The sequence below is a fragment of the Mangifera indica genome, chromosome 14, assembly GCF_011075055.1.
Source record: "Mangifera indica cultivar Alphonso chromosome 14, CATAS_Mindica_2.1, whole genome shotgun sequence".
Taxonomy (NCBI): Eukaryota; Viridiplantae; Streptophyta; class Magnoliopsida; order Sapindales; family Anacardiaceae; genus Mangifera; species Mangifera indica.
Genome location: NC_058150.1, coordinates 997,369 through 1,025,089, shown reverse-complemented (window position 1 = coordinate 1,025,089; position 27,721 = coordinate 997,369). Strand labels below are relative to the sequence as shown.

Sequence of the window (27,721 nt, the reverse complement as noted above, 5' to 3'; positions counted from 1 at the left end):
TTTGTCGTAAATATTTTGATAACAATAATCTAAATATATCCGTATTCGTATTCACTATTAATGCATGTAGTATTACTCTTTGGTTAATTTAAATAGAAACAGGTTTCATTTTATAGAATACATACTTGACAATCTCACAGGGGGAAGTGAAAAATAGCTTAAAAGCAGCAGAAGAGTGCTTCAACAACCTTTCAAGTGAAGAATGGAGGAAAAACGCAAGTAGCCAGAAAACTGATCGTTTCAAATATACATTTGGGGTGGTTGTAAGATTAATGATGCAAATCTCTTCTTCCGATACGATCTCTGGAAAATCAAAGCAAATTTCGAGAGGGTAGTATTTATGTATATGGATTTTACAAGGCGGGTCTCTTAACATGCCTTGACATCAATGAGTTAATATTCGAATTCGATAGAAAACAATTTAATTTTGAATTACATCTAATTATTTTAAACTTGAATGTTCTAAACGGCTTAGTCAACTTGTTCAACTCGAGATTGAGCAACTTGGATTGAATTCCTTCCTAAAGATATTAACTGATTTTTAAAGTTAATAATCTTCAGTTTACAATTTGGACGCCTAAAGAAGAAAATAGAACCATGTCAATGGAAGAAATGCAGAAAAATTAAGCGGCCGAGTTGGTGGCCTTGCTATTAAAGGGCTAACTGGCTTTATCATTGGAATTATTTCTTTAAAATATGATTGAGGGATATGATTGTTAATTTTTTATTTTATTCTAAAATAATTTATTTATCTATTATTAGACCAATTTTTATGAATAATTTAGTAAGATATTATTATGTCAATTTTATGAATAATTTAACAATAAAACTATGTATACCTATTTTTGATACATAATTTGTGTATACAGATTAAGTGTTATCATGTGATTGAATATTTCTTTATCATACAATGACACATGTTTAGATTATTGTTATAAAATAAAACACTTGGAAAGTTAAATTGGATTACGGATAGATAACTGTATTCCTAAACTTAAGGGGTGTAAAGTGTCATTAAGATAAACTGTATTTCTAAAATTGAAGGTGTAGAAGGTTATTAAGGTAAACCTTGGGTGGGAAAAGAGTTCTCCCTATTATTTAATGTATTGCATTACGAAACTATAAGGGTATAAATGTTACATGTTAAAATATGTGGGTTTAAAAATGGGGACAAGTATTTCGTAGTGTACAGGGAAAAAAAAATCGAAGTCAATTTTTTTTTTTTGGTAAGGAAACCAAAGTCAGATTTCTATCCCACAGGATACTTGTCTTCAATTTCATCAGTTTCCTTGAGCTTGAGTTCAGGCTGACTTTTCAGATGGTGTTTGTGAGTTTGAGCCCATGGCGTCTAAGTTTTTCTCAGAGACATTTCAACAAACAGGTACCAGCCAGAAATTTTCTGAGACAATTAAAGAGACCTCAAATACTTCCCTCGGCTTCTGGAGGTGATTCTGGCTTAAGGGTATTTGTAATTTCCGACTTACACACTGACTACTCGGAGAACATGAGGTGGGTTAAAAGTTTGTCCCCGAAAAGACACAAGAAAGATGTTCTTATTGTTGCTGGTGATGTGGCTGAGACTTTCAACAATTTCATTCTTACAGTGTCCCTCCTCAAGGATCGATTTCAACACGTGTTGTTTGTTCCTGGAAACCATGATCTCTGGTGCCGTTATGAGGGAGATGATTTTGTAAGAAATATCATTTCCTTGGTGTTTCTATCTTATGAATGCATATAATTTTTAAATTATTTCGTAAATGCTTCATTTCTAGATATTGAAATTGTCCTCTGAATATATAATGTCTTGTCTTTCAGCTTGATTCTCTTGAAAAGCTGAATAAATTGCTTGATGCTTGTAGAGGACTTGGAGTTGAGACTAATCCGGTGGTAATTGATGGTGTGGGAATCATTCCTCTGTTTTCTTGGTACCATGAGGTGAATAGTTATTGATTTTACATTGCTTCTTATTTTTAGTTCTTAGCTTCTTGGTTATGGACAAATTTTAGAGTGGGAATTTAAGCTGAGCTAAACTCGAGTTGGAGCTCCAACTTCAGCTCAAAAGCTTGACTCGCTTGTCTTTCCAATGATATTGTTCACCCCTCTCTCTATATTGTTCTCGACAGTATTGTTTATTCTGTCGGCAACATTGTACACCGCCTTGAATGAGCTCAAGTTGGGTATTGTGAGTTTGAGCTGAACTTGAGCTAGCCTTAGGCTTGGCTTGGCTAGAATCCATCCCTAGTTATAGTGGCTTCATCAAAGTGGTGCATTTTATCTTTCTATGCTATGTGGATTGATGCAAATGCTTGATTGTACTCCTCTTATTTTTTTGCAGAGCTTTGATAGAGAAAAGGATATACCCGGCATTCGTGTTACATCTTTGGAGACGGTGATTCACTTTCTTTTAGCCTCGTAAGGGTTTCAAAAACTTTGAATTTTATAAAATTCTAATGAAACTCTTATTTTAGATATTTCTTGAAAGACTTTGTTTTGCATGAAGGCATAGCATTTATGTTAAGTTACCACGTTTCAATCTTATTTTAAATAAGGTCAAATGGTAGTATTTAATTTCTTTAATTTCATTCACATTTTTATTTCTTAGCGTTGATGGAGTAGTATCAATTTATTTATTCAATCAGAACTCAGAGAACTAGTTTCACATGTAGGCATGTAAGGACTTCCAAGCTTGCAAATGGCCTGAAGATCTTTCAAACCGAGATACTTCGCTGACTTTGTACTTTGATGCTTTGAATGAAACAAAACTTGATGTCATCAAGGAGATCCAGAGGACATGTAGCCGAATAATCTCATTTTCTCACTTTGTTCCCAGGTTAGTCAGAAGCTTTTTCTGAATTACGGCATGACACTCATTTTTTAATTTCTCTCTTGGGATAGATAATTGACTACTCATAGTTAGTTGCAATAAGTTTGATTTCTGCTGCAATTATATGTAAGCTATAATCTCTTTGTATAAATGCTGAAGATGACGCTTCACAAATTTTGCAAGGTAATATAACCTTCTCCTTAACATATTGTTAATTGTATATTAATGTTGTAGGCAAGAGCTATGTCCAGAGAAGAGGATGCTGTTCTATCAGAAACTCCCAAAAATTATTGGCTCTGATAGTCTTGAGGTTCGTATAAGGTCAATACATGGGGTTGAAGGAGGGGCATCTGCCTGCCATGTCTTTGGTCACACCCACTTCTGCTGGGATGCTGTGCTTGATGGTATCAGGTATTAAACTTCACCAACTCACAAATGAAATGGAGGTTTCTGAAAAATGTTGTATAGCAAGTCCTCTTTTGCATTGAATCTATTGCAGTAGCAGTTAGTAACATGCCATTAAAGTTCCTTAAAATTAATGTAATAAAGTTTTCACTTACATTATTGCTTTGCATCATTTAATTTCGTCATTTGTACACCAGAGTTTACCCTGAACTTCTGATGTTATCAGGGTTCACTCTTTCTTCTTTTTCATTTGAATCTATCGTAGCATCGATGATAATTAATTCCGCACTATGGCATTGTTGTTCTAGGGTGTAATTGGATATATTTGATGTAGGTATGTTCAAGCACCATTGGCTTACCCTAGAGAGAGGAATAGAAGGATGAATGGAGGTGAGAGTTGGCTGCCATTTTGTATCTATTCTGATGGGAAGTATGCTGATAAACTCTCACCTTGTTACTGGTCTGATTACTATGCTGCTAACGCAAGAGCACCTCATAACACTCGACTTGCTCCATGGGTTGCCAGATTTTATAAACAAATGTAGCCCACTATACAACTAAAATTTCAGTAATTTGTATAAGCCTTCATTCCATTTATTACTCTTTCGTAACAATCTTGTATACTCCCCTTACTACCAGATTGTTTAATGGGAACTGCTGAAGGTAGTAATTCATCCTTTGTAACACTTTCTCGTAAGGTTATAAATGAAAGGTAGATTTATATAGCATGGTATGATTTGTGTGTTGATGTGTGCCAATTGGAGCTAATTGGATGGAAAGAGTAACAGAAACAAGAGTCAGGGCTTTTATTTCTGTTGTCATGAAACAGGATAGAAGTTGCACGAAGTGGACAGACTCAGAAGCTACCGACCCAATTAAAGAGATAAAAGCACAGAGAAAGATGACAGACACAGAAACAAATGTAGGCCACTATACAACTAAAATTTCAGTAATTTGTATAAGCCTTCATTCCATTTATTACTCTTTCGTAACAATCTTGTATACTCCCCTTACTACCAGATTGTTTTATGGGAACTGCTGAAGGTAGTAATTCATCCTTTGTAACACTTTCTCGTAAGGTTATAAATGAAAGGTAGATTTATATAGCACAGTATGATTTGTGTGTTGATGTGTGCCAATTAGAGCTAATTGGATGGAAAGAGTAACAGAAACAAGAGTCAGGGCTTTTATTTCTATTGTCATGAAACAGGATAAAAGTTGCACAAAGTGGACAGACTCAGAAGCTACCGACCCAATTAAAGAGATAAAAGTACAGAGAAAGATGACACAAAGGATGCCAGATGACAGACACAGAAAAGCAGAGCAAAGCATTTATGTGCAAAAGTTACTACTATAGAAAAACTAGTAATCCTCAGGAGCCAAGGGCTGGAAAGTGTGATGTGGAGGCTCAGCTGGAATCACCATGTACTCATATATGAGTGCTGCTAGCCCTGATCCGATGAAAAGGACCAACCCAGTAGATCCAGTGGTTTTTCCATCTCCAGCCAACAAGTGCTGGACCAAATGCTCCTGCTGGGTTCATTGCCGCTCCATCAAACGGCCCTCCTGTCAAAACATTTGCTCCATAGATGAGCCCAATGGCCAGAGGTCCAATGATCCCCAAGCTTCCTCTCTTGGGATCAATTGCTGTTGCATAGAATGTGTACGTCAAACCAAATGTTAACACTATCTCCAGCACAAGCCCGTGTCACTCTCCAACACCAGATGCTACCCAAAATGCCACTGGTCTCTGCAAAATAACAACCAATTAATGGTATTACACGAGGGTGAAGCAAACAACGAAGTTTAACAGAAGGGACTCTGTTTAATTTTACCATGCCGTTGGTGACTAGTCTCAACAAGAGAGTACCAACAATAGCAGCCAGAAGCTGGGCAATCCAGTAAAGAAAGGCACGGAGGACAGAGATTCTTCCTCCAAGAAGGGCACCAAAGGTAATAGCAGGATTGACATGGCCACCTGAGATGTTGATACTCGCTGACACAGCTGCAAACAGCGCCATTGCGTGTGCCAGTGCTTATCACTACCAAAGCAGAAGGTGTTGTAGTTGTAGCCTTGTATACCTTTTCTGCAAGGTAACACAAACCATAAGTACATAATATGCACCATCACCAAGCAACATGTTCTTGCATGTTGGTATATTTATGCATATGAGCAGTAAGATGGAGAGTTAAGGATGATTATACACCTAGAGCGAGGATAGAGCCTTCGCCAGCAAAGACAAAGATGAGCGTGGAGATGAATTCAGCTAAGATGGCTCTGATGGTATCCGGGTGAGCAGCTTCGTCAGCTCTCCCGAATGCATATCTACGCGGTGGCATGGTGGCTATGTACAATGATGCCTTTGCTAGTCTCTCTTTGAAGAGTCTTTCAACAGAGAGTCTACTGCCAACAGCAGTACTAGAGATCTCTCTTCTTTGAAGGTGATATATTATACTACTGCTTCTGCTAATGCTTAAGCTTATGGTGTTAATAATACTTTTATTTGGTAGTGAAAGTTAAGAGAGATGGTTTGTTTGAGTATTTGCGTTTGCATGAATGCGAAGTGGAAGAGTAATGGCTTAAATTAGTCAAAGATTGCTTGGAGTTTTGTGGGACACTTGGGAGGTTTTAATGCATGAAGGTTGACACGTTGGTTCAGGTGTTCAGCTTTGTGTCTCCAACGGGATCTGCTTTGACGGTATCTCATCTCTATTTTTCCTTCTTCTTTTCAGTCTCTTCCTATCTTCTTAAGCCGTGGGATGGATATGTTTGGCTATGCCACTAACTTCATTCATTCTTTAAGGTAAAGAATTCTCCTATGCGAAAAAGTTTTTTTCTTTTTTTAACTAATAACCAACTTTATCATATTGTTTGAAAAATTTTATTTACAAAAAAAATTAACTAGAGGACGTCATTATTGGATTTGTCGATCATTTTGTCTATAAAATATTACATTAATACATATAGAGTTTTATTGTCTGATTAGTGAGTAGGGGTTCGATTCCAAAATGAATAAATAGAGTTGCAGGGAACAACTTCTCTAAATCTATAAACGATTTAAGTTTAACCTATGAAAAATTGTTTCAAAATTTCTTACCTAAATAGTGGTCGTCTTATAAAACATTTAACAATAAGTATGAGTGATATATTAATTAATTAATAAATAGATTCATTGTAACAAAAGAAATGAAAAAATATTGAAATTATATTCACTTAGTTAGACGTAGGATAAATTGTAGGTGTTGTTTCATTTTACTATTGCATGTGATAATTTTACTGATTTCATGTGCTCTTTAATTCGTAGAGTTATTAAAAATAAGCTTAAAAAGGTTTAAGATTTTCCTTGGCCTGCAAACTTTGCCTTAAAGAGGTCGAAGATTCGCCTTGGCCTGCAAATGTTGCATAATTACTTAGAAGTTTAGCTGTCAGGTTTTGGAACATAATGTATACTTCAGATGCTATTTCATTCAGTGCCTGTATAATATGCAATAGATTAATAATTGAAAAAGAATAAGAAAACGATTTCTAGTGTTCAAATGCACTCTATTAATGTAGTGTTTACAGTGAATCACAAGTTTCTTGAAAGAATTCTAGGATTTTCTTTGCAGTGCTACAAAGATTGACCCTCTTCTGATTGAGTGGATGGTTAGATTAACTGATAAAAGAATACAAAATGAAGTTAGTACAGTTAGTGTCAGCTAAGAGCTCTCTCAATTTCTGACCTTTAATTTGGACAGCAAAATCACGAACTTTAGTCATTTTCTTCAACCTTTGGCTCAATTTCTTCTATTCTTCTCAGTACTTCACTCATTTTTGGCCTCTTCTCTAGTGCCAAATCTGTACACTCCAGAGCTAACTGTGTGAGCTTCAACATTTCTTCATGCCCTTCTCTGGTTGCTAATATTTCAACATCCAATATATCTGTTGACCAATCATTGTTCACTACCATTCTAACCCAGTCTGAAAGATCTTCAGCTGTTCCATCAATCATTGGTGACATTTCCCCAGGAATTTTCCCAGTTATAACCTCTAGTAAAATGATTCCAAAGCAGTAAACATCAGCTTTGTGTGTCAGCTTCTTGCCCTGGGAGAATTCAGGTGACTGGCCAATTGCTAGCTTTTCCGAATTTTTCCTGGAAGGCAGCAGTGGTAAGAATCCAAAATCTGAGAGCTTGGCATGGTAAGTTTGGTTATCTCTGTGGATTAGAACATTGGAGGACTTGAGATTTGCATGAGGCACCTTGTGGGATGGTAAAAATTGGTGAAGAAAAGCCAGCCCCAGTGCTATATCTTTGATGATTGCTAATCTTCTTGTCCAATTCAAAGGAATTCTCCCAACTCCTCTGCTCTCTGGCATCCACAATTTTCAGATGTCAAAAACTTTTCTGAAACAGAATAAAAATCAGATGAAAGAAAGGGGTCTTGGAACTGACCATGTAAGAGATCAAAGAGGTTGCCATCAGGCACAAACTCATAAATAATCAGCTTCTCTACCTTAGAGTAGTAAAAGGAGATAATCTTTACGAGGTTTTCATGTTTTATCTTTCCTAGCAGCTGCATCTGCTGGATAAATTCCTTCTTGCTCAAACCATTCATGTTCTTGACTCTTTTCACGGCAACCACAGCACCCGACTCCAACGATGCTTTGTATGTGCTGCCTAGCTTCCCTTTGCCCAAAACTTCGGCTGATGCCCTTAGTAAATCATCCAAGTCAAAAATTGGTATGGTCCTATCCAAAAATTCTAATTCCACCGTTCTTTCAGGATCCTCTGAGCTATAAGAACTCGGCATTTTCTTTTCTAGTAACTCCACAGACCTCTCCACTATTTGATAAAGAAACGAAAGAAGATCAAATATAGAACATATCAAAGTTTAGTAGTTTTGGTGCTATTGACACAACATACCTTCTTGCTCAGGTTTTGCTGTTTCTTTTCCTTGCATCTTTCTGTAATAACACAAGAAAACAAGGATGACCAGGAAAGGAACCAGGGCTGCAGCAGCTGCAATGAAAACAACACTCCATATTTTGAGTCTCTTTTTCTTGCCCCTTGCTGGAATTGGAGGACTGGCGGCAGGTGGTGGTGTAATGATTGTAGGAGGAGGAGCTGGACAAAAATTCCTCAAAGGTCTGCCACAAAGAGCTGAATTGTTATCATAGGAGCTCTCTGGAAAACTTTGAAGCACACCAGTTTGAGGAATTGGTCCATTTAGATGATTGTAAGACACATTGAAAACTGTCAAGGTTGATTGATTAAATGCAGGAATCTGACCAACTAAATAATTCTCCTGCAGCTCTAGCTCTCTCAATCTTCCCAATCCAATGTACTGAACAGGGATGTTGCCTGTGAACCGGTTTTCGGACAACAAAACATTCTCCAAGCTGACAAGATTAGTCAAATTCGGAAGTGAACCAGAGATAACATTGTTCCTCAAGCTGAGCCTATTCAGGAATGTTATGTTCTGCAAAAATGCAGGAGGGAGAACACCTGTGAGCTGAATACCTTCAAGAACAAGACCAACAACATGCCCATTGGAGCAAGAAACACCAACCCATTTGCTTGAATTGTAGATACAAGGGGGCCCTGTCCAGTTTTTATGCAAATTAGCAGTAGAAGTCATCGTATCTCTGAGGTCCAACAAATCCTGTCGCTCTCCAGGATAGTACTCCAGTAACTCAGTGGAAGCAACCACCACAACATTTCGAGAAAACAGTGAAAACAATATAGCTACAACAACTATGCTTCTACCTAAAAAAGTCATGGTCACAGCCAGATCAGGTGACACATGGGCTACCTTTGGTGATCAAAAAGGAATGTTTCATTAGTTTGCACATAAAAAGCTTACCCTAAATTATAATATTGCAGATTGCGAAGCAAGCAAGGCATCGTTGGTAAGATTTAAGGAGTGAAGGGCACAAAAGCGATGCCAACGAAGAGAAGTAATACAAAAAGAACAACAAAGTGACAGCTTTTTCTTGATGGGTTATTGCTGAACATGAGAGAAAATGGAAGGAATATTAAAATTCATAACAAGGAGGCAGATGATGGTTAAACTGATAGGCTTTCGTGAGAAGCAAAGAATGTCAAAGGGTGCATGGAATTTAGATTGATTGACTGTGACAAAATGGAGCAGCACTCTTTCCATGGTACAGCTCAACATGAATAATTTAATGGAAACTTTATATTATAATTTATGATAACTGTTTGTTTGTTGGCTTTGTGCGTTTGGACTTGTATTGTCAGGCCACCACCATTGATGGCTGCAACACCTGGAATTTTTTTCTGGGAACAGGAACTTATTTATTTCATTAAGTGAGATGGGGATATATAATTATAGTTTTGAAAGTTTCTTTAATTAATAAAAAAAAAAGAATCTTGTCTTGTTCTTATTGGCAACCCATTTTGATTTTAATAGGTAGGAAAATATTTTAGGAATATAAACAACCAACAAATCAATGGTAAAACTCATTCATCTTCATTTTATAATTTTTTTAAACTAAATCAGATCTTGATCTGATTAGAAGGCCAATTCATAGGATGATTAGTTTAATTAGTTAGATGAATTAATGATATCAGTATAACATAATTAAAATTTTGAAACAAATTTTATTTATGTTAATATTAATATAACGGTTAAATTGGTCTGACGAGATGGTTAAACTTTAACCTGACATAATTTAACTAGTTTAATTAAGTGACTAAAACAGGTTTTAATAATGATTTGAACCAGATTTGTTATCAATTTTCAAACGGATCAATTGGTATTTATTCATGTTTTAAAACATTGTCATTTTGTCTAAATCCTTTGAGAATTTTGTCTCATATTCTTCCTTTTCTATTCTTTTTTAATCAAGAAATTGACATTAAATTATAGACGAGGGAGATACTTGTAAGATTTATTTTCTTTTAATGGGATAGAATTTAAAGTAATCTATAATTTATAAAAATATATATTAAAATAATAAAAAGAAAATATTTAATTCAAAGGAATGACTAAATTCAGAGAATTATCGTTACATCTAAGTTTGAAAATAACATAAAGTTTTGACTTTTGTGATATCATTTGAAGAATAAGAATGCTGAATTGTCATGTTTGGTAGGTCTTCTGATTTTCCTACATTGACTTTTGTCTCTGTTACACATTGGCTCCTCTTATTTAAATCTATGATGTGATTCATTTATCAATACATAATGATTAAGAGTACGGCTATTAGTTTTAGTATTTTATGAAAGGATACGGTGAAAACCAATTATATTTGAAAGTAAATTAGTATTTAGTATGTATTATTATATAATATGATATATATTAGTGTGTGTTAATAATATTATCGAATTGAATTTAAATTAGTCTGAGGGGAGTTCATTAAATTTGAGCTTAGTCTTCTAAGTCGGGTTGATCAAAGTTTGAACTCATCTTGACTTAAATTTACCCTTATTCTATATAACTTATTAAAACTTGAATCAAATTAACTGAATTTGAGCTAAAAATTATGTGCATTTTCATAAATAAGTTGAGTTTAAATTAATTGAAACATTCAAATTCAAGTTTAAATTAGACCGATTTTGAAATTAAATTATTTTTAATTTAATTTGAATTTGAATTTATCAATTCAGAACTGATTTCGAATTAACCCTTATGGATTTGAACTGTTTTCGAGCTGGTCTTATGTGGGCTTGGCCAGGACAATTCCAGCCCTAATCATACTTCTGGATAAATGTCTTTAATGTTTTTTTTCCGTCTTGCTGGTTGAGGAATCATATCAATCCATTTAGATTTCATGCCTAAAATCTTAGCCCTATCCAGTCCACCATGGGTTCGGGCTAAACCCATTTTTGGGATACCCTCATCTCGGGCAGTGTTAACCCGACCCAATTTATGCCGCTGCTTCTGTTTGTGGGGAGGTAAGTGACAATTCTTAAAATGTTGGTGGCGCTCTATGATTATCACAAAATTAAGCCATAAGAACGGTGAAACGACACGTGCAATGAGCAGAGCAGAAGAGTCAGGAGGAAAGGAGGGTTTATTCCTTGAAAACCTGAGAGGCAGTTCTTCTCAGCTCACAGTCTAAGCGCTTTCTGTAAGCCTTCTTCTTCCACGTCGTCGTTTTTAGCCTTTTAGGCTTTTAATATCAAGTTCTTACTTCCATACTGTTGATTGTTTTGTGTTTTTTCATTTTCATGTTATCGTGTGTGCGCCGTTTGTTATATGCTATGCGTTTCATTTGCTTTGACATTACTGGCCCAGTAATGATACCGTTGACGTTTCTGATTAATGTTGGTTACTGAAATAATGGTGCATTCCAAGTTTATTTTCGTAGTAAAAGCCTGTTGAGCAAGGAAATTTTACCGGGATTTGGTATCCCAGTTGCATAGCCCTCCCGTTACCTGCGGTTTATACTGCTATGAGTACTGTTTGTGTTGCTATCATTGTTGCGTTGCTTTGTTTTGGACTCAAGTATGGATTCAAATCCGTGTTCAAATTTAAGCAGACTTTAATTTGTCAGAATAGAGACCAGACAAATAAAATGACGCCACCATGGACTTTGGTGGTAAGCTTTTTGATGTTCCTTGAGGATTGGCTCAGATTGTATTCACAACTCTGCTCAAGTGAGTTGATTTTGAGCTCTAGCTTGACAGCTTGACCCGAAATTGATTTGTTCGTTTATCTAGTGTCAATGTTTATTCAGCTGGTGATATCGTTCACCTTTGCTAGCGGCCAGTGATATTGTGCATAGGCTTAAACTAGTTTGAGCTGGACATTGTGGCTTTGATTAGAGCTTGAGCTAACCCTAAGCTCAGCTTGATTCGAATCGAACCCTTGTTTGTTCCTTATCAGCAGTAACACTTATAAAGGGGCCTTAGTGTCAAAAAATTATATGGATATGCATTGGAGATTAAGACTAGATTTGTGCTTGACATATATACTTGTGTTCATTTGAATTATGCTTGCACGATAACTATATATTTTATTTTCAATTGGATATTTTTCATTCTGCTTCCCCTTTCCTCAGCCTCTAAACATGCTGTGCAATGAGTGTTTGGTGACTAGATTATTTTTATGTATCTAATCTGCTTCCCCTTTCCTTATATGTGAAATTTATTTATGCAGAAAATATTGCTGTCAACTCATCTTGCCAAGTTTTTCTGATTCAGGGGTTGGGAAAGTGGTACAATGTCAAATGGCCCGGGACTTGAGTCTCTTGTAGATCGTATGAACTCTTTATTATCCCTTAATATTGCAGATTTCTTTCTTGTATGGTATCTAGAAGCAAGGGAACATGGGACTTAAGTCTTATAGATTTATGTTTCTAAAATTATATGTAAAATAAATATTGACAAATTATTTCCAGAGAAATTTGATGCTGAGGAAAGCCTTATTTTTTACTTAGATATGTAGGTGTAGTATTCTTCAATCATGTCACTCCTTTTAACTGATTTTTATTCATTAAAAGTATATTAAGAAACTGATAGGGTTGCTGTCAGAATATACTGCAATAGAGTGATATTTCACTGTATTGTGATTAAATTACTGTTCAAAGCATTTGGACAGCAGTATTGCATGTTTTATGTAGAACATTCTGCAATAGAGTGATATGTTAAGAATTGTTAGATAAGATGATTGCCCTATGATTTTAAACAAACGTACAAGTCTTCTTGGCTTGTCATCAGTGTGTCTAATTAAAGACTCATCTTTTGGTCCTTTAGCAACCTTTCCCTTGAGGGGGTTTATGGTCCTCAAATGCTTTTTGAATCCCTTTTTATCGGTAAAGGTAATTACAATTCTAGATTTGCTTCCCAACACTTCGTCATACACTTTTGGGTAAATTTGATGGTTTTTAAAAAAACTTTAGTCATTTATTCATTAACGGTTTTCTTTGTGTACAGAGACAATATCAGTCATAACAAATGATGGACGTAACATAGTGGTATGTAACAACATGTGTCCTATAATCTATATGATCTTTTAGAATATTAGTTTAATAGATCTTGATCTGGTTTCTGGTATGATTCATGTGTTACATTATTCTCTTAAAATATATGTAGGGAATTTTGAAAGGATTTGACCAGGCCACTAATATAATCCTTGATGAATCCCATGAACGTGTTTACTCCACGAAGGTCTGCATCCTTATCTCCATGGTCTTCGTTTATCATTGGTTTCCTTTTCTTTTGGTGCCTTGGTAAATGGGATAAAAATGGGTTTTCACAATCTTATATGCTTTTAGGAGTATGGATTTTCTGTTGTTTCCACCTGTAAGTTAAGAGCAGAAGTAATTATAGACAGATCAATAATCTCACTTACTCTGATATTGCAGGAAGGTGTTCAGCAACTTGTGTTAGGATTGTACATAATAAGGGGTGACAACATGTAATGCCATGTTCTTTCTTTCTTATTCCGGTATTTACAATTTGTGTTGCTTGAAGAGCTCATCCGTTCACAGCTATCATTCATTATATTCGTGGAGTATTTATATATTCTTATTACTTGAATCTTGCAGAAGCATTGTTGGGGAACTTGATGAAGAATTGGATTCTAATCTTGACTTGTCAAATTTGAGGGCACATCCCCTCAAACCTGTCATCCATTAATGGACTGTTGAAGCTACTCCCTGAGCAGTAGGAACCTGGTAAAAATCATAACTCAGGAGTACAATAACAGAAATGATAAACTGCACATTAGATTAATACTATGAAAGAGGTCTTTTTTTTTTTAGTTCTTGTTTTGTATAATGTGCTGACGTTTGTAGACTGGCTAAAGATCCAATCTATGCTGTATCATTTGTTAATTGTGACAAAAATGGATATCGATTGTCTATAGGAGTTGCGTGTGGGAATATTACTCAAAACATTTCTTCACAATCAGCCTTTGAAGTCGAATTAAAGAACTATAACAAACACGAGCAGAAATGTAGCTTTCCCATGACAAAATTTCAGGGTTGACACTCAGAAATCAAAATTCAACCCCATAACATATAGGCAGTTTGATGGCCGGCAAATCAAAATCATTTATGGACTTTAACCAATTCCACATCAAATACCAGTGAAGCGTTTGGTGGAACAGTCTTATTGCCTCCTTCACTTCCATAACTGCATCAGAAATAAGATGTCATTGATGAGACGAATCAGACAGGAACCTGAAATATGCATTTCGAATGAGTCTCAATCACATACCCCATTGATGGCGGTAGAATGATCCTTCTTTTCTCACCAACTCGCATACCTGATATCAGAGATAAGTTTATATTGATGAGTTCCACAAGAAATAGAAACAAAATGTTTAAATGTTATGATCAAGCAATGTGAGCATTCAATCAGATGAAGGAAAGGAGTCCGCATTCAAAATTTATACCTTCAAGACCAACATTGAAACCATCTAAAACGTCTGTCCCACCTGTAATTGCAAACATAAGTATAAGATATAAGTATAAATAAATTATCTTATCTTTGCAAACTAATGTTTTATCTAATATGATACCCACCTAAGCGAAACTTAAAAGGAGCGCCATCGAGATTGGAATCAAACACTTGTCCATTCTCCTTTAATTTCCCAGTGTAGAGCACACTGATCTGCAATCAAAGAAAGGTTATTCCAAGTGACAATTAGTTTCATTAACGCATGTTTTTTATTTGCTACATAAGAATGTTTGAAAAAAGGAATACTATTTTTTGCGTAAGCTACAATCGCACACTTAAACTCACCCCAAAAACAAAAAAAAGAATAAATTTCTGAGTAAATTAAAATAACAGAATCATCATTTAATCAAGCGTAGATTCAAGGGGACTTGCCTTTTTCCCTGAAGAGGCAACTTTACCATCCGATTTTCCCTTTTCTAGTTCCTGAATTACAACTCCATTAGACAATGTCCTAAGCTGAGGCAATTTGCTATCAGAGCTCTTTTCAGCATCCGGAACTAATCCACTCTTTTCATCCATAGGTAGCAGAGGTGTTTGCCTATGCATAATCCTTGCATCCTCAATGGTTTTTCTTTTCTTCTTTTTCTTTTTCTTCTCCTCTGTTTTATTCTCATCAGCTGATTGAACAACATCATTGTCAAAAATCCTGCATTTAATATGCAGAGAAACCCTTCCGTAAATACAAAATTAATGAAAAATACATAGAAATCTGTTATTGTATAGCATACAAGACCAGCAAGCATATAAAATCAAAATATTTGAATGCATCTGTGAATTTAAGTTAATGTAATTTTTTAAAACAAGAAACAAAAACTTTGTATTATAATAAAAGGTCTGAGGAGATTTTGTATCCGGTGTCCACAAAGAAAGCAGGGGTGACTAATTATAACAAAGTACAGAGAATAATTATCCTCTCTTAACCCAAAAAAGCCCATTAACTATACAATAAAAAGGGAACACTCTTCCCAATTCTATAAAAACTAAATTAGATAATTATCCTTCCCATGTGACTGAGCTTGCACAAGTAGTACAAAAGAATCGAAAAAGAAACCAAAAATACTCACTTATCATGAGCTTGTTTCTCATTTAAATAATTTCTCGCAGGCAGATCCTGGTCTGTGCTGTTGGGCTTCACTTCATCTTGCAAGGCGATATTCTCTATGATAACATTGGTATGCTGATTACTGTCAGCTTTAAACCTTTTCTCTGCAGAGTCTTTCCTTTTCCTCTTCTTTAGCTTTGCATCACTTTCAGGACCTGTCTGGGCAGAAGGTGGCATCGAATCAGGTGGCCAGTCAGCACCACTGCTGGTAGGTTAGATCAGAAAAATTGAAGAAAACAAGAATCAGAAGACAGATTTGATTAAAAGCTTCATAAAGAGGAAAAATATAGAATTAGAGAGAGAAAGAGAGAGAGTTTTCTTCACATTGCCAAAAAAACCATTATCACAATCCAAAACCTCAGGGTTTTGCTCAAAAGTGAACTTCATAAGCGCTTAGTTCAAATTACTCCTATTTTAATAATTTTTTTTTTCACAATGATTACACATGAAGAATTCTGGAAAGCAAGAATAAACCTAATTAAGGAGGGATGAATACTCACTCATGATAAGAATTCTTTTCGTTTTCTTCATTTCTCACAGACAAATTTTGAAAATTTTTCTCAGCCTCTGCCTCAATTTGATGGGCTTTATCCTCTTTAAAGACATTACAGCAACCATCAGAATTAATATCCTTTCCATCCTTAGACCGTTCTTTCTTTTTCTTCTTAGGCTTTGCACCATTTTTGGGGATCACCTCAACAGCAGGCAGCACAGAATCACCGGAGTTAGGCCTGCTTGAGTAAATTAACAAATTGAAGGGAAAGATTGGTCAAGGAGGAGAATTGTCAATAACTCTCCACATAAGCAGACGAGCAATAAGAAATCTTGTCACAAGCTCAAAATAGGCTCTTTTAGTTGTGTTAGCATTACACGTGTGAGTCCACATAAGTTTCCTTCTCCAGCATGGAACAAAACTTTAACAATAAAATGAAATCATCAACATGGCTTTTTATAGAACCACAAAACTATAACTTGCAGCATGGTCCTAGTATAATACATAGACAAGAGGAGTTAATTTGCCACCAAGTACCAGTTATAGAGGTTCTCACCTTTTGGGCTCAGCAGTGTCAAAATCATCTACTTTTCTTTCCATTATAGTGAAACAAAACTCCTCATCCTTGGAGTCACTGTTGGTTTCCCCACAGCTTTTCTTGACAGGTTTATCTTCAGATTCAAAATTTCCATTCTTAGTAGCAGGATTAGTGTCGCCATTTTCCTCAACAAATTTTTCATCTTCCAATTTTCCTCTCCTAGTAGCAGGACTACCCTTGCAAAGAGAGGATATTGGCAAAACATCTTCACCCTCACTGTCCAGTGATGTTGTACCATTAGCATTTGTATGTTCTTGAGAATCAACATCATCATCAGTCTCGCTCAATTGGTACTTCTTCCTAAGTCGTTTTCGACTTTCCTTCACATTCTCAGGTTTTCTTTTGTCTGGTGCCTCAAATTCTTGAACTGCAAGCATAATGGTAAACAGTGAATAACTTTAGATAAATGATGCTTGAACTAGTATATGAAAATGTACTAGGTGAATAACTATCTACTCAACTGGAAAAACAATTACTTTGATATGTTTAGCTTTGTCCAATCTCCCTATTTATTTTCCCTACCTTTGTGTGGGATTTCAAGGGTAGCCAAGTGTCATTTATTTTTAAAATTGAACAAGATTCATAATGAAATTTGTTTACTGTTTGACACATAATTTAACTGAGATCTGTGGCCACAATTGTGAAACACACACCAAGATAAAAGATTTTGACAATTACAGTCGCCCAAACAATTTGAAAGTGCTATATGCTTAAACAAATCATAAGTATAGCATATACTACAATAATGCATCACTATAAAACAAAATATACTGAAGAACTATTTTCAATGACAAACGTAGAGCTCTGAAGCTGACATCATTGAGTAAAAAAAAATTCAAAGAAGTAGATGTAATGCTAAACATACCTTTATCATCAGAAAGCGGAGAAGGTGAGAAGAGCTTTGGATCGCTGTCATCAATAAAACTATCCTCATACTTATCTTCATCGCTATGGCCTGTAGATCTTTCTGTTTCAGTGTCCACAATATCTTCACCAAATGATTCCCTAGCAATTATAGTAAAGGAAGAAAATAGACACAACCCCGCACCAAGAGTTCCCACAAAAAAAAAAAAAAAGAAAAGAAAGAAATACTTTTTAACATAATCTGCAGCTGGTTTTAGGTGAAATCAATCAAGGAAAAAAGTAAAAATACCATATGTAACTTAGGTCTCCAAAAATTATAAGCTAACCATTATAGACTTGAATGAAGTTTATGGACTCAATTCACCAAAGAGATGTGATTTTATAGGGCTAAAAGAATTCAAAGGATACGATTCATCATTAAGATTATAGTACTGACCACCACTACCCAAAAAATAGCCAGTGAGATGAACACTTCGAGGGCCAATAACTGAAAATACAACTTCATTAGCCTCCTCGAATTCCAAATTCAATTGACAAGACTCAGCCTTCTCAGGAAACAAAGAGCACAGGAACACAGGACTCTTGTTTCCTACATTACACTGAACTACACTTTTCTTAGTAGCAGTTCCAGTTCCAAGAGTTGCCTGAGCATAACATCCATGCAAAGTTATTAATCAAATGAATAAAAACAAAACACATTTCACATTAAATTTCATAGCCAGCAATATTAAAATGGAATTAGAAAATGATAGAATACCTAAGATAAACCAAACAGCAAAACCCAATAGCTAAATCTTTTCAAATTTCTCATTCAAACACACAAAGTTGCCGAAAATAGATGCCCATGTAACAAAACCTCAAATACGATTAGAGGAACGCCTCAGTACCAAGATGCTAACGCTAAACTCTAGTCAATCTGGTTTCAGTAACCCATAATTTCATATTGGGAATTCTACATCGCTGTAATAATGAAACATGAATTACAGTAGAACACTAGAACGTCATCTTAACAAAATACAATCAATATCAGGTATACATTACCGGGTCGGCAGCCTAACTGCTACTGCATGCAATGAATAAAGCAAAAACAGCTCAAAGTAGTTGAATTTTACCTGGGAAATGTGAAGCCTATCTTTAGCATTATCAGCTATATGAGTGAACGGTTTTCCGGGTTTCACTTCAACTCCTGCAACAATTCAAAAAAAAAAAAAAATACAATGTATCATTGTTGAACAAGTATAATCATTGACGATGAAAGTAAAGAGGTAAGAAAGCTAGCTAACCCCAGAAAGCCATGGAAGCAGAAGAAGAGAAGTCTCCTAAGCCCCTGAAGCCCTCTACCCAGATTATCCAATGTACTTTATTTGAATGATTTTATATCGTAACTCAAAAGTCGAAACACAAACCCTCGTTGGCTGACAGTAATGCTGGCGGTAATTTTACATTGCCACCTATCGGCATCTCAAGTGCGGCGCAACTTGGACTGGCCCATTATGATTTTTGGAAATTAACAAGGTCTGGTGGGCTTTAAAATTTTCAAAGACGCTCTGTTTTCCAGATAATGTAATAATTTATAATTGAGTTAGTTCAAATTAATCAATTCAATTTAAATTAAATTTAAATTAAAGTTTTAATTTGATATTTTAGTTAAAATTAAAAATTTTTTAATAATATTATTTATCTTATTAATAATATTATTAATTTCATTTTAAATATTATTTATCTCATATCTCTAACAATATTTTTTATTAATTCAAACTAATTCAATTTAAATACAACTATAAATGTTTGTGGGTTTTATATAATTAACCAAACTTGTGGACCTTCTTAGATAAGTCATTAAATTAATTAAATACAATTTTACCATCACCCTAATTTTTGATATTTTATTGCTAACCCTATCAATTTCAATTCCCATTAGGAAAATCTCAGATCCAAAAAGACAAAAAAACAAATAAATTAAGCAGGATATCCAGGTAGTAAAATCGCTCCAAACTTTAAATTGGTCAACTTAATATATTTTCTAAATTTAAATTAGAATGGCGTTTTCTTTTTATCATGTTTTAAAAGTGAATTAATGGTATAATGTTAATCATTTTCGGTAATAAAAAACAGACCAACCCCTTGGAAAAGAAATATTCTAATCAATTGTTGGAAGAATTATGTCTATATTTTAAATACATTAAATAGATATATAAATAATATATTATCGTATAATTAGATAATCAAATATGTATGTGATTGGAACCAAATAAGTCAAACCTCTTGTATTGCTATGTATTCATATTTTTATATATACAATTTAGGTAACACAAATTATGCATCATTATGAGACTGTCATCCGCCAAGTAACCCTCTTAGGATCCTTCAATTTAGCCAATGATATGAATGTTGAGTAACCCCAGATAGTTTTAGAAGGAGAAAACAACAATTCATCTGGAAACGATGAGAAACCAAGAAGGAAATCAGAACATAAACTAGTTAAAGGCAAGCTACAATTTTCCAATAATGAGAATAGGGTATTTTTCCTTTGGGAAATTAGAGAAGATAAGTAACAATTACTATATCTTTTGAAGTCCTTTATATTCAAGAATGACTTTCACAAGCAATTTAGTATATGGAAGAGCACTTGACTGAGCATAAGTTACATAAACTGAAATGTTTTTGCCCTTTGGGTCTCCATGTCCTTTAGGGTAGAAGATGATATTCCTGCAAAACGTTAATCAGATTATATTAGTACCCATAAAAGAATCCATGTCACTATATCAGAAAGTTTGATAGAAAAGATGACTCTCAATATATATAAATACCAATCGTAGTCTCCAAACGATTCGTAATTGTATCATTGATTAATTAAAAGACGAAAATTTTCCAAGAATAGTGACAAGATGCAGGTTGATATTGATAAGCACTCCCTTTTGAAGCTACTTTTGACAACAAAAACCTCCACACCAAAGACACGTGTCGTTGATAAGGTGTCCATTTGATTGATTACAGAAAGCATCGAGGTCCCTGAATTTGGAGATGTCCCATTCTGTCTTCATTGCAAGAAAACGCATCCCCCTTTGGGTAGAGACAAAATTTCCTGTAATAGAAGATAGTTCCGGTTGTTATAAAGAGATCTTAACAGATAACTATAGTCCTCTTTTAGCTTTATTATTCAGAAAGTTATATACATTTAAACAAAAATAGATATTCTGTGCATAGATAATACCATTTGTAGCTCCCAGCATCAAACATCTGCGAGATGAACTTTTCTGATTTCTGAAGTAATGAGAAAGACTGAATTTTTAACAGGTAATGACTAGGTGGAACATCCCTTAACACTGGAAGAAAAATTAGATTTGTCAGATAGGGAAGAGTACTTCATTTGGGATGATGAAAATTAAAATGTACTTGAATAATGGAAGGTATATATGGCTCTTGTGGCTCCTTCAGTTGAGTTCTTGAACTCCACATATGTTAAATTGCAGAAATAATAATACTTGTGTAGAGATGAAGCCATAGTAGAGAATTACATAGAATTTATAAAGTTAACATTAGGATGAGGCAGCTATTAATTATTATCAATTTTCCAATAAGTTGAAACCCTTCAGTTCATCCTGGCTGTTGTTTCCTCTTCCAAGGACAGATGACATTGACCAAATTTAAAAAATTGTATATTCAATGAAGATGTATATATGGCCGCAGGTAGTTATAAATATCAAAAAGTCCGACGAAAAAGATTAGTTGAGGTCTCAGTGACTTGTCCCAAGAAGAAAGAGCCAATCTATATATGGGCACTTACTACCTACTCAATAATCTAATATGGACCAAAAAAGCTATGATGATTCACCATTTTTCACTGGAAAATTTTACAAAGCACAAATGTTCGAGATTTAGACTAAACAATAACATTCTTTGTAAAATTATTTTTGAATATCAGAACGAAGAAATTTGACTTCGGCTTCAATGATGCAATTGTCATCCACCAAATAACCTTGTTTCGGATCTTTCAATGTATCTAACGCCATGAAATTTGTAAACCCCCAATCCTTATCTGGCGGACTAAACATATGGCCTTCAACTAGAATAAATGAGTAAAAAAAAAGGATCATAAGAACTAATTTCATTGATTGAAAATAACGATAAAGAAAAAAGGTAAAATCTTTTACAAGTCCTAATGAACTCACCTTTTCTCTCAATGTGAGGTCCAGATTTTTGATTTTTGACACGCAGAATGAAGTCTACAAACAATTTACCTTTGAAAGACTTATCATACGATAAATAAATTGAAATACTTTTTCCTTTGCCGTCGTTGTTTCCATTAGGGAAGAGCATAACATTCCTGCAAGACATGAATCAGAGTAAGCTGTAATATATATAGACGTTACAGCAAAGAGAAGTAAATTACAAATACAGACCATTTGTACGGTCCGAATGATTCAGAAATGTATCTTTCATCTTTCAGTTTCGTAAAATTTTTAACAATCCAGTTATGATAATGAGTGCCACTGTTAGCAGGATGTTCCATTTTTGGTATAAACTCCCCCTTGAAAGTATTTTTGACAACAAAAACCTCCACACCAAAGACACAAGTGTCTTTAATAAGGAACCCATTTGATGGATTACAAAAAGTTTCCAGGTCCAGGAATTTGGAGATGCCCCATTCTGTCTTCATTGAATGGTAACGCCTTATTCTCCCATCTACATTAGGAAAACATACAGCTTTACAAACTATATATATATATATTAAAGGAGAAAGAATTATAGTGGAGAAAAAAGCTACCTTGAATAGTGACATACTTATCCCGAAGCTGATCATATACAAAAAAACTGACAATCACGTTGATTTCCCAACCATCTGGGAGAGAATCCATGTCTGCCAATTCTAAGTAAACAGATATATGACCTTCAACTTCATCCTCATCCCCATTTGGGTAGAGACAAAATTTCCTGTAATTGCATAAAATTCAAGTTTTTAAAAAGTTCACCTGAACAGAATAAACTACAGTGATATTATTCTTCCTGATTCATCCTCCATTAAGTTTAATTATTCAAAAAGTTCTATGTAATTAAACAAAATAGATATTATGTAGATGTATAATACCATTTGTAGTCTCCAGCATCGAACTTCTGTGAGATGAACTTTTCTGATTTTTTAAATGATGTGAAAGACTGAATTTTTAACACGTAATGACTGGGTGGAACATCCCTTGACACTGGAAGAAAATTTTGATTTGTCAGATGAGGAATATTACATAATTTGTGATGATGAAAATTAAATGGAATTGAATAATGGAAGATATACCTCTTAAAATGGCTCCTTCAGTTGAGTTCTTAAACTCCATATGATCCATTGCTGAAAAGAGTAACATTCTTCAATTCTTGTGTAGAAATGAAGAGATGGTAGAGAATTACTAGACATAATAATAAGGGTTTTTTTTTTTTTTGGTCTTTTTCTTACTTTTTATCCCCAAACGTAACAAAATTTAGTAACAAAAGCTGACAAAAACTGAAAATAAATTAACTACTAACTTGATAATTTTTTGTCATAATATCAAAAAGAGTATTCATAACAATGAATTAATTTTGGCATTAGACTTGAATTATACCTCTTAAAATGCTGCTTTCAATAAACTTCTGGATATCCATGTTCAAGTACTGCTTGCAGAGATTAACTATGAATTTGGTTTTACGTATCTGATTTAACTAGATAGGATGATCTCTATATATATATAAATGAAAATGGCCTTGAATTTCCAGAATTTGAGGTTGTTGCCTCGTGTTCATAGAAAGGAATGACCTTGAGTTTAGAATTCGCATTGTTCCTGCATTGACTTCCAATTTCAGCTAAGAATCAAGCCATTTCTTAACGTCATTGACAATTTTTATGTAATAATGATAGATACATATATACCTTCCTTGTAGATTGCTGCTGATGAGATGCCAGCAGCCCTTCTGTCCTTCCTCCGTTTCTAAATGTTATAACAGTAATTTTGCATTAAAACAGGGCCACACCCTATGTCTCACCAAGCAACACTATGTTTACCCCGGGTCTTTAATACTCAATTAAATGTTTAAATAATATATGTTTATGTAATTTGAAGTTATTTTATTTTTAATTTAAAATCATTTAATTATATAATAACACATTTATTTGGATACTCAAAAAGGGACGTACAAAATTTTATTAATTTTTCACCCATGGTTTGATTAAATGATAAATTTCCAAGAAGTCATTTTTTCCATTCATATCTTAAATTAGTTAAAAAAAATATGTTAAATTTTTTGTAAAATTATTGAAAATAAAAAAAAATCCTCAAGCTAAATAATTTAATGCCTCCAAATTTTTATTAAGTAATTTTTTCTAATTTATATTAATTTCAAATAAAAATAATATAAAAATTTACTAAAGTATAAACGAAAGTTTGGGATGCGCTTAATTTTTGAAAATATTAGGGGTGTGAATGGAAATTTTTCAAGGTGTAAGGAAGTGTCGTTTTCAAAGTACTATGGTGAAAAAGGTTATTGCGGCAAAAAAGGCGTGGGACCATGGGTTCCCCCTGTACCGGCAAAGCCCTAATTCAAACCCTGTCTGCCTCTCTGTTCTCTCGAATCAAGTTCACGACTGTCTACTCGTCCTTGTAATGAAGAGCAAAGTGGGTTGGTATCAGATTTTGATTCTAGTGGACATATACGTATGTTAATGATGTTAAAGATGGTAAGAGGACGACAGATTTTTGCTCCAAGTGTTTCACTAATCAACTTCTCTATGCTATAAACGGAACTGGTGAGTTAAACAAATGAAAACCCACTTTCTTTCTCAAGTTATGTTGATGGTTTCTCAACAATTTTGCATTTCTGTCATCATAAGCTACTCTGCTGCTTAAATTTAATGTGTTGAGATCTTGTTGCTATTGACTGGAAATTGTCCTTTTTTTAAAAGCATGTAGATGAAATAATCAATTTGAGAGTTCTATTTATATGTTTTTTCCTTTTATGAATTTTTTTTTTTTTTTTTTTGGTGTATTTGATGAATTACAAACAGAGCCATGATTTTAATATGCCATAATGCCCATGAACTTTGGGAGCCACTCTTCGAGTGTGGTTGACGAGATTTACATGATTGTAATATGATGAAAGGTATGACTTTTAGGCACGGTTGTATTATTGTGTTTTGCAGAGACTGAAGTGTGAAATATGAAAACTCTTTTGATTAGATGAGAGGAGATGACCAACTTGCGTGTTGTGTATTGATGTCTTTAATTTTTCTTCTCTTTTAGAAGAACCATATATGGTAAAATAACTATGCTGATGTGAGGCAAATGAATGTTAGTTTCACCTATAACGTTAGTCTGTATAAGTATTATATAGGATTGGAGGCTATGATGTTATAATTTGATAACAATGTTCTATGATGCTTGAACTGGAATCCTAGAGAATAACCCATAATTTTTTTACTATTTTTTTCTTGTATTTTTTATGTCTGAACCATTTCTAATGCAGAAGAAACTGCCATACAATGTCTATATGGTTTGTTGAACTTAAAGTGTTTGAGGTTGGAGATAATAATGCTTCTTATTTTCTCATAGTTCATATCTTGTCCTGAAAAATTATTTTTTTTCTTTCTTTTTTTTTTTTAGACCTTTTTAAGTTCTAAATTCTCATTTCATGAGGAAGTCATGTAATAATTTGCAGCATTGATACTTACTTGACAGCTCTTAATGAGATAAACAATTTTGCATTTGGTTTTAATATACAATGGCGTGGAAGGTTGCAAGCTGCCTCTGTTTCTTCTGATGTACCAAAAGTCAAGAGAGTTCAGAAAAAAGTTTCGAAAGATGAACGACGTGCTATGATGGAAGCTTTTGTGAACAAGTATTTATTTTAATTTTTTTACATATGTGGTTGATTTATTAAATTTACTCTTTGAGTATATGGTATTTTAGAACTTGCTATTCTCTATGTATTTACAGAATGTGCTAATTCCAAACATGCATTTAAATCATTTGGAATGAGACTTTTTTCCTTTTAATTAAAACAATATATTGTTGATTAAAAAAAAAAAGTGATATTCTTTTCCCCAGTGGAAGACCAATCTGGAGAAATGGGGATATTAACATGTAGCTGTATAAAATTAGTGTAGTGTAGAAATTATTGAAATGCTTCAACTGTTTTAGACAGAAAAGAATAGATGGCACCATTACTGTTTCTTTCTGTTTATTTTAGTGGAACCTGCCATGTATTTATGGAGATCAAACATGTCCATAAATGCTTGTCAGTTAAATGGGAGTTTTCAGATTTATCTGTCGGATTAGAAGAAAATATAAGATAAGAAATGAATAAATCCACTAGAGCTATGTTGGAATTTCAGTAGTTTGTTTATTAGATAACAATATGTATATGCGATTGGGACCAAATAGTTCAAACTTGATGTATTGATTACTATGTGTTTATATTTTTTATATACAATTTAAGTAATACAAATTATGTATCATTATGGGACTGTCATCCACCAAGTAACCCTCTTTAGGATCCTTCAATTTAGCCAACGGCATGGATGTTGAGTAACCCCAGATAGTTTTAGAAGGAGAAAGCAACAATTCATCTGGAAACGATGAGAAATCAAGAAGGAAATCAGAACATAAACTAGTTAAAGGCAAGCTATAATTTTCCAATAATGAGAATAGGGTATTTTTCGTTTAGGAAATCAGAGAAGATGAATAACAATTACTATATCCTTTGAAGTCCTTTCTATTCTTTTGATCTTTGACACGAAGAATGACTTTCACAAGCAATTTAGTATATGGAAGAGCACTTGACTGAGCATAAGTTACATAAATTGAAATGTTTTTGCCCTTTGGCTCTCAATCTCCTTTAGGGTAGAAGATGATATTCCTGCAAAACGTTAATCAGATTATATTAGTACTCATAAAAGAACCCATGTCATTATATCAGAAAGTTTGATAGAAAAGATGACTCTCAATATATATAAATACCAATCGTAGTCTCCAAACGATTCGTAATTGTATCATTGATTAATTAAAAGACGAAAAATTGTCAAGTTTCCAAGAATAGTGACAAGATGCAGGTTGATTTATCATTCATAAGCACTCCCCTTTGAAGCTACTTTTGACAACCAAAACCTCCACACCAAAGACACGTGTCGTTGATAAGGTACCCATTTGATTGATTACAGAAAGCATCGAGGTCCATGAATTTGGAGATGCCCCATTCTGTCTTCATTGCATGAAAACGCCTTATTCTCCATCTACTTTAGGAAAAGCGTAATGGTTTAAACATGCGTGTGTATATATATATATATATATATGAGAAAGACTTTTGTGATGAATGTTGCAGAATTGAAGTAGTGAAAGAATCTACCATGAATAGTGACATACTTGTCCCGAAGCTGATCAAATACAAAAAAAAAAAAACTGACAATCACGTTGATTTCCAACCCTGTTGGCTGAGAATCCTTTGCTGATAATTTTTCTTCATATTCATTCAGATCATCCCCATTTGGGTAGAGACAAAATTTCCTGTAATAGAAGATAGTTCCAGTTGTTATAAAGAGATCTTAACAGATAACTATAGTCCTCTTTAGCTTTATTATTCAGAAAGTTATATACATTTAAACAAAATTTGATATTCTATGCATAGATAATACCGTTTGTAGCTCCCAGCATCAAACATCTGCGAGATGAACTTTTCTGATTTCTGAAGTAATGAGAAAGACTGAATTTTTAACAGGTAATGACTAGGCGGAACATCCCTTAACACTGGAAGAAAAATTAGATTTGTCAGATAAGGAAGAGTACTTGCTTCATTTGGGATGATGAAAATTAAATGTACTTGAATAACGGAAGGTATATATACCTCTTGAAATGGCTACTTCAGTTGAGTTCTTGAACTCCACAAATGTTAAATTGCAGAAATAATAATACTCGTGTAGAGATGAAGCAATAGTAGAGAATTACATAGAATTTATAGAGTTAACATTAGGATGAGGCAGCTATTAATTATTATCAATTTTCC

At 34.1% G+C, this 27,721-nt stretch overlaps 5 protein-coding genes, 2 long non-coding RNA genes and 1 pseudogene across 12 annotated transcripts; 4 read left to right on the top strand and 4 right to left on the bottom strand.

Annotated features, from left to right (window-relative positions):
* Window positions 1–1,176: 1,176 nt before the first annotated feature.
* LOC123195706 (acyl-carrier-protein phosphodiesterase PptH-like) lies at window positions 1,177–4,335 on the top strand. Of its 4 annotated transcripts, XM_044609514.1 has the most exons (7): window positions 1,177–1,690; window positions 1,816–1,935; window positions 2,336–2,389; window positions 2,667–2,830; window positions 3,059–3,235; window positions 3,564–3,791; window positions 4,173–4,335. In XM_044609514.1, exons 1-6 carry the CDS (start codon window positions 1,319–1,321, stop codon window positions 3,772–3,774), a joined length of 1,098 nt encoding a protein of 365 aa, XP_044465449.1. In that variant the 5' UTR covers window positions 1,177–1,318; the 3' UTR covers window positions 3,775–3,791; window positions 4,173–4,335. The 4 variants fall into 4 exon arrangements, with proteins under 4 accessions (XP_044465449.1, XP_044465450.1, XP_044465448.1 ...); XM_044609513.1 differs by lacking the exon at window positions 4,173–4,335 and having other exon boundaries at window positions 1,178–1,690; window positions 3,564–3,957; XM_044609516.1 differs by lacking the exon at window positions 4,173–4,335 and having other exon boundaries at window positions 1,556–1,690; window positions 1,860–1,935; window positions 3,564–3,957.
* A 57-nt stretch (window positions 4,336–4,392) lies between these two features.
* LOC123195708 lies at window positions 4,393–5,792 on the bottom strand (annotated as a pseudogene).
* Window positions 5,793–6,752: 960 nt separating this feature from the next.
* LOC123196091 (probable leucine-rich repeat receptor-like protein kinase At1g68400) lies at window positions 6,753–9,097 on the bottom strand. The gene is made up of 3 exons (XM_044609971.1): window positions 8,135–9,097; window positions 7,664–8,053; window positions 6,753–7,580 (listed from the first exon to the last, which is right to left on the bottom strand). The coding sequence occupies exons 1-3, from the start codon at window positions 8,988–8,990 to the stop codon at window positions 6,982–6,984; spliced, it is 1,845 nt and encodes a 614-aa protein (XP_044465906.1). The 5' UTR covers window positions 8,991–9,097; the 3' UTR covers window positions 6,753–6,981.
* Window positions 8,855–9,565, top strand: LOC123196093. The gene is made up of 2 exons (XR_006497601.1): window positions 8,855–9,007; window positions 9,095–9,565. It is a non-coding gene; the product is annotated as an uncharacterized LOC123196093 (long non-coding RNA).
* A 1,609-nt stretch (window positions 9,566–11,174) lies between these two features.
* On the top strand, window positions 11,175–14,047 carry LOC123196755 (sm-like protein LSM8). Of its 2 annotated transcripts, none has more exons than XM_044610865.1 (6): window positions 11,175–11,307; window positions 12,339–12,438; window positions 13,115–13,155; window positions 13,274–13,348; window positions 13,546–13,598; window positions 13,729–14,047. In XM_044610865.1, the coding sequence occupies exons 2-6, from the start codon at window positions 12,402–12,404 to the stop codon at window positions 13,817–13,819; spliced, it is 297 nt and encodes a 98-aa protein (XP_044466800.1). In that variant the 5' UTR covers window positions 11,175–11,307; window positions 12,339–12,401; the 3' UTR covers window positions 13,820–14,047. The 2 variants fall into 2 exon arrangements, with proteins under 2 accessions (XP_044466800.1, XP_044466801.1); XM_044610866.1 differs by having other exon boundaries at window positions 11,176–11,307; window positions 12,383–12,438.
* Window positions 14,017–19,122, bottom strand: LOC123196754 (peptidyl-prolyl cis-trans isomerase FKBP43-like). Of its 2 annotated transcripts, none has more exons than XM_044610863.1 (12): window positions 18,985–19,122; window positions 18,814–18,887; window positions 18,110–18,345; window positions 17,703–17,842; window positions 16,796–17,204; window positions 16,247–16,477; window positions 15,709–15,951; window positions 15,017–15,290; window positions 14,710–14,797; window positions 14,580–14,621; window positions 14,402–14,450; window positions 14,017–14,317 (listed from the first exon to the last, which is right to left on the bottom strand). In XM_044610863.1, the coding sequence occupies exons 1-12, from the start codon at window positions 18,995–18,997 to the stop codon at window positions 14,233–14,235; spliced, it is 1,884 nt and encodes a 627-aa protein (XP_044466798.1). In that variant the 5' UTR covers window positions 18,998–19,122; the 3' UTR covers window positions 14,017–14,232. The 2 variants fall into 2 exon arrangements, with proteins under 2 accessions (XP_044466798.1, XP_044466799.1); XM_044610864.1 differs by having other exon boundaries at window positions 15,709–15,948.
* Window positions 19,123–21,297: 2,175 nt separating this feature from the next.
* LOC123196144 lies at window positions 21,298–23,350 on the bottom strand. Its single transcript, XM_044610044.1, has 7 exons — window positions 23,296–23,350; window positions 22,992–23,042; window positions 22,791–22,902; window positions 22,470–22,636; window positions 22,105–22,387; window positions 21,874–22,028; window positions 21,298–21,767 (listed from the first exon to the last, which is right to left on the bottom strand). Exons 1-7 carry the CDS (start codon window positions 23,333–23,335, stop codon window positions 21,610–21,612), a joined length of 966 nt encoding a protein of 321 aa, XP_044465979.1. The 5' UTR covers window positions 23,336–23,350; the 3' UTR covers window positions 21,298–21,609.
* Window positions 23,351–24,243: 893 nt separating this feature from the next.
* On the top strand, window positions 24,244–25,727 carry LOC123196151. The gene is made up of 2 exons (XR_006497617.1): window positions 24,244–24,473; window positions 25,402–25,727. It is a non-coding gene; the product is annotated as an uncharacterized LOC123196151 (long non-coding RNA).
* Window positions 25,728–27,721: the final 1,994 nt, after the last annotated feature.